This window comes from Mandrillus leucophaeus, unplaced genomic scaffold, assembly GCF_000951045.1.
Source record: "Mandrillus leucophaeus isolate KB7577 unplaced genomic scaffold, Mleu.le_1.0 Scaffold795, whole genome shotgun sequence".
In the NCBI taxonomy this organism is placed as follows: Eukaryota; Metazoa; Chordata; class Mammalia; order Primates; family Cercopithecidae; genus Mandrillus; species Mandrillus leucophaeus.
In genome coordinates this window covers 526795-532903 of record NW_012108641.1, presented here as the reverse complement: position 1 = coordinate 532903, position 6109 = coordinate 526795, and the positions used below count along the sequence as shown (strand labels likewise).

The 6109-nt window shown below is 44.4% G+C and overlaps 2 protein-coding genes across 3 annotated transcripts in view; both read left to right on the top strand.

Moving 5' to 3' along the window:
* Positions 1-2061, top strand: part of CNPY2 (canopy FGF signaling regulator 2) — a 5243-nt gene extending 3182 nt beyond the window's left edge. For both annotated transcript variants that reach the window (XM_011967233.1, XM_011967234.1), the window contains exons 4-6: positions 1075-1278; positions 1435-1531; positions 1894-2061. In XM_011967233.1, the coding sequence (XP_011822623.1) occupies positions 1075-1278; positions 1435-1531; positions 1894-1937 (345 nt within the window). In that variant the 3' untranslated portion in view covers positions 1938-2061. The remainder of the gene's footprint in view (positions 1-1074; positions 1279-1434; positions 1532-1893) is intronic.
* The window catches only part of CS (citrate synthase), a 53940-nt gene that overhangs the window by 2898 nt on the left and 44933 nt on the right, over positions 1-6109 (top strand). The window lies entirely within an intron of this gene.

Sequence of the window (6109 nt, the reverse complement as noted above, 5' to 3'; positions counted from 1 at the left end):
CGAGGTGGGTGGATTACCTGAAGTCAGGAGTTTGAGACCAGCCTGACCAACATGGAGAAACCCCGTCTCTACTAAAAATACAAAATTAGCTGGGCGTGGTGGCACATGCCTGTAATCCCAATTACTTGGGAGGCTGAGGCAGGAGAAATCACTTGAACCCGGGAGGTGGAGGTTGCAGTGAGCCAAGATTGCACCATTGCACTCCAGCCTGGGCAACAAAAGTGAAACTCCATCTCTAAAAAAAAAAAAGAATTGTACAATGAGGTAAAATCAAATCATATATTTGAAACTACTGCCAAGTACAGTGGGTCATACCTGTAATCCCAGCACTCTGGGAGACTGAGGCAGGCAGATCACTTGAGTGCAGGAGTTCGAGACCAGCCTGGGCAACATGGCAAAACTCTCTACAAAAAAAAATACAAAAAAGTAGCTGAGCCTGGTGGTGCGCACCTGTGAGAGGCTGAGGTGGGAGGATCACCTGAGCGTGGGAAATTCAAGCTGTAGTGAGCCTTAGTCATCACACCACTGCATTCTAGCCTGGGCAATGCAGTGAGGCCTGTCTCAAAAAAAAAAAAAGTACTTTGAAACTATCAAGTAAACTGTACTAATTAAAAACCACACTAGGCCGGGCACAGTGGCTCACATCTATAATCCCAGCACTTTGGGATGCTGAAGCGGGCAGATCACCTGAGGTCTGGAGTTTGAGACCAGCCTGACCAACATGGAGAAACCCCATCTCTACTAAAAATACAAAAGTTAGCTGGGTGTAGTGGTGCATGTCTGTAATCCCAGCTACTCAGGAGGCTGAGGCAGGAGAATCACTTGAACCCAGGAGGCGGAGGTTGCAGTGAGCCAAGATTGCAACATTGTGCTCTAGCCTGGGAAACAAGAGCAAAACCCCATCTCAGGAAAAAAAAACAAAAACAAAAAAAAACACTAATTAAAAATTAAAATCAATTAGGGAAAGCTTTTTAGAATAGGTTGTTAGAGCTAGATTTGGAAAGAAAAGTAAGGATATAAATTACTAATGTACAGAGGTAGAAGAGAGTGACCCAAGGCTGAGGACATTTCTAGGTGCCTTATGCCCGCTCAGAGGCCCACCTCACAGAGCTGCTGGAGGAGATATGTGACCGGATGAAGGAGTATGGGGAACAGATTGATCCTTCCACCCATCGCAAGAACTATGTACGTGTAGTGGGCCGGAATGGAGAATCCAATGAACTGGACCTACAAGGCATCCGAATTGACTCAGATATCAGTGGCACCCTCAAGTTTGCGGTGAGCTATGGGAATCAGTAGCTGGTTCTTGGACATTAAGGGGTTGTTGGAGAACCAATTAGAAAGTTAGGCTGATATCCTTGTCCTCCTCTTTGGAAGTGAAGGCAAGAGGCCTTTTATTGCCCTGTGTCACCCATTTCTCCCTTGGGTTGGCAGTGTGAGAGCATTGTGGAGGAATACGAGGATGAACTCATTGAATTCTTTTCCCGAGAGGCTGACAATGTTAAAGACAAACTTTGCAGTAAGCGAACAGGTAAGCTGCCCCCACTTTATCTCCTGTTCTAGTAGCTCTGTGGAACCTGATATTCCCTAACTCACCCATACACCCCCATCCCAGAAACCTCTGGTATTAGCTCAAGAGCTGTCTTCCATTTCCCTTGGCTTAGAGACTTGGGGTGTTCCTACCCATTTTCTGTCAGCTTTCAGAATTTGTGTCCCCTTGACCCTGAGATACAGGTGAGAGGGCAGTGGGGATGTTTTATCATTTATAAGCATATATTCTGCAGAATGGTGGTTGGTGTGTGTTTGTGTCAGCTTGGTCTGGGAAATTTTCTCAATACTGGCACATATCAATATGAGAGTGGCATTTTCCTTTAAATTGTTTGCCATTTGCAGATCTTTGTGACCATGCCCTGCACATATCGCATGATGAGCTATGAACCACTGGAGCAGCCCACACTGGCTTGATGGATCACCCCCAGGAGGGGAAAATGGTGGCAATGCCTTTTATATATTATGTTTTTACTGAAATGAACTGAAAAAATATGAAACCAAAAGTACAAACTGTGTTGTCTTTTCATGCCCGGAATTGCCCTTACATTAAGCTTGAAGATAAGGAGTTATAGACAGGAAAGATAATGGAGGAGAAAGAAGAGTTTTGGGATTGACACAGGATAAAGGTAGGAGAGGCCTGAACCTTTAATTTTTCTATCTGTTGAGATTCCATTCCACTCATAAACTAGATAAGCTTTCAGTCAGTGCCCACTCAATACCATGTCTTTAAGGTCTAATTTTGGAGAAGAGAGGAACCTCCATGAGGAAGCAGGGGAATATAAGTGTATGGTAGTGTAGAATTCTAGAAATCCTTTGTGTTCATGGCTGTTGAAACATAAAGACAGATAGAGCTTGGTCTTGAAGGAAATAATGGACATGCATTATTCTTCCTTCCCTCCCCATCCAGATGGAGGGACCAGCAAGAACAGAGACAGGAAGGGGAAAATGGATGTGACCAACTCAGCTGAAAAGTAAGGGCTTTTTCGGATAGGGACAGACGAGGTAAGGAATATTGTTTAATGAGAGGCCTTGCTTGCCAGCCTAAGCTTTTAAATTTGATGCCAGTGGCAATAATAAAGTATATCTTTCTTATCTCTATCACTAGCCATTGTCAATCTAGACTATAAGTCTGTCCACACTTCTGTGTGTAGAGATTCTAGACTGGGGCATAGGGATGAAAAACCTAAAAGATACCTTCTTTTGGAAACTTCTTTTTTTCTTTTCCTTTTTTTTTTTTCTAAGACAGAGTCCTGCTCTATCGCCTAGGCTGGCGTGCAGTGGCGCAATCTCGGCTCACTGCAAGCTCCACCTCCCAGGTTCACACCATTATCCTGACTCAGCCTCCCGAGTAGCTGGGACTATAGGCACCCGCCACCGCACCAGCTAATTTTTTTTTTTGTGAGACCGAGTCTTGCTCTGTCGCCCAGGCTGGAGTGCAGTAGCGTGATCTCGGCTCACTGCAAGCTTCACCTTCTGGGTTCACGCCATTCTCCTGCCTCAGCCTCCTGAGTAGCTGGGACTATAGGCACCTACCACCACATCCAGCCAATTTTTTGTATTTTTAGTAGAGACGGGGTTTCACCGTGTTAGCCAAGATGGTCTCAATCTCCTGATGTCGTGATCCACCTGCCTTGGCCTCCCAAAGTACTGGGATTACAGGCTTGAGCCACCGTGCCTGGCCCGCACCAGCTAATTTTTTTGTATTTTCAGTAGAGGCGGGGTTTCACCATGTTAGCCAGGATGGTCTCGATCTCCTGACCTCGTTGGTCACCCACCTCAGCCTCCCCAAGTGCTGGGATTACAGGTGTGAGCCACCGCGCCTAGCGGAAAATTCTTAAATACCCTGATCCTGAGGTGTGGTTGTCTCAGGGTTTCAAATGGAATATCTCCCAGGAACACCTCAAGGAGAGAAGACCTGAATAAACATTTCAAAGGTTTTAAAAATTTTAGAATCTAAAGGAACCTTAGAGGTTGTCTGGTTCACCTCTGCCCATTTTATAGATGAAGAAGCTGAGGGCCAGAAAAGCCACAGAACTTCATGAAGTTCTGTATTTAATGGCAAAACTGGGTCTATAAGCTGTCTTTCCCAAGTGTCAATCTGATCTAATATAGCTATAGTTTCTATTTTAAGTCTTTTTTTCTAATAATACCTTGCACTAAGCCTGACACATAGAATGCATATATTCCACAAAGCTTTCTTGTACCAAAAATCTCTATGAAATCTGACACATTAACTAGAGCACAGAGCAAGCACTCTGATATTTGTTGTCAACTAATATCAACCTGGTGTTAATTCCATCTTCTCCCATCAGCCATAAGAAATGCTGTGTTCTCTCTAGTTTTCCAAACCAACTATTATAAACCTTATTTTTTTCTTCTATGATACATATAAGTAATAATTACATTTTTTCATGCCCCTGAAAGTATACCCAAGGTTCTGTCCATTTCCTGCTTCGTGCCTAAAAATTCCTTTCTCTTCCATCAGAAAGCTTATCAGAAGTATAAATGAGAGTACTCTTCAAGCCGAGTGTGGTGGCTCATGCCCATAATCCCAACACTTAGGGAGGCCAAGGTGGGAGGATCGCTTGAGTCCAGGAGTTTGAGACTGGCCTAGGCAATATAATGAGACCCCATCTCTACAAAAAATACAAAAATTAGCCGGCATAATTGTGTGCACCTGTGGTCCCAGTGACTCTGGAGGCCAAGGTGGCAAGATCTCGAACCCAGGAGGCTGAGGCTGCACTGAGCTGTGATTGCACTACTGCACTCTAGCCTAGGCAACAGAGTGAGACTCTGTCTCAAATACAATAAAAAGAGTACTCTTCTGGAAACTTAAAACAGTTTTAATTTAGAAAACAAATTATTCATAGTTTTAAATAAATACATTTAATGTTAATCAGTAACAAGTTACTTGTGATGCACCTTACTGGTTTGTCGAAGTACAGCTGTTAAGAACTCTCCAGCTGGAGAGACGTTGTCATTGGTACACAAGGATATGTCCTATATAGGAAAGGGTGGATGTTACCTTCTAGGCTTGATTAAGGATACACTTTCTGGGTTTTTAAATTTTTTTTATTTTTTCCTGAGGCAGAGTCTCGCTGTGTTGCCCAGACTAAAGTACAGTGGTGCAATCTTGGCTTACTGCAACCTCCGCCTCCCGGTTCAAGCGATTCTCCTGACTCAGCCTCCTAAGTAGCTGGGATTACAGGCATGTGCCATTATGCCTAGCTAATTTTTGAGTTTTTTGTAGAGACAGTGGTGTTTCACCATGTTGGCCAGGCTGGTCTCAAACTCCTGGCTTCAAGTAATCCGCCCACCTCAGCCTCCCAAAGTGTTGGGATTACAGGCGTGAGTCACCGTGCCTGGCAGGAAGATACACTTTGCAAACCTCTTATTTTATTATTATTATTATTATTATCTTAGCAAGACAGGGGTCTTGCTCTGTTGCTCAGGCTGGAGTGAAATGGCATGATCATAACTCATTGCAGCCTCTAACTCCTGGCTTCAAGCAATCTTCCTGCCTTCGCCTCCTGAATTTCTAGGATTACAGGCAAGCACCACCATGCCCGGCTTTGCACATGTTTTAATTCATATCACAAGGAATCCATGAATTTATCTGAACCCTCTGGAGGTTCATTATAATAAATTATTATAGCCCAGTATTTGGTAGAGCATATACTCTTAACCTTGTAAATCTGATTAAGCTTCAGATGCCTTCTTAATTTATCAGTAAAATGTTAGATGTTAATAAACACTTCCGAAGACAGTGTTAAATGAGGTACAGATATAATAGGAAAATTTATTATGTGAAAATTTAGTCCTTTAGAAATAAGTTTTAGGGCTGGGTGCAGTGGCTCATGCCTGTAATCCCAGCACTTGGGGAGGCCGAGGCAGACGGATCAGTTGAGGCCAGGAGTTCAAGACCAAGCCTGGCCAACATGCCAAAAACCCATCTCTACCAAAACACAAAAATTAGCCAGGTGTAGTGCCATGCGCCCGTAGTCCCAGCTACTAGGGAGGCAGAGGTTGCAGTGAAGATTGCGCCACTGCACTTCAGCCTGGGCAATAAAGTGAGACTCAAAAAAAAGTTTAGGCCAGATGCAGCAGCTCACACCTATAATCCCAACACTTTGGGAGGCTGAGGCAGGGGGATCATTTGAGCCCAGGAGTTTGAGACCACCCTGGGCAACATAGGACCCTGTCTACGCAAAAAAATTAGCTGGGTATAGTGGCAGGCAGTCCTGTCTACTCAGTAGGCTAAGGTGGGAGGACTGCTTGAGCTAGGGAGGTCAAGATTGCAGTGAGTCATGATCTCGCCACTGCACTTCAGCCTGGGCGACAGAGCAAGACCCTGTCTCAAAAAAAAAGAAACAAAAAAAGTGACGTGGCATGATCTCGACTCATTGCAACCTCCACCTCCCGGGTTCAAGTGATTCTCCTGCTTCAGCCTCCCAAGTAACTGGGACTATAGGCGCCCACCACCATGCCCAGCTAATTTTTGTATTTTTAGTAGAGGTGGGGTTTCACCATGTTGGCCACACTGGTCTTGAACTCCTGA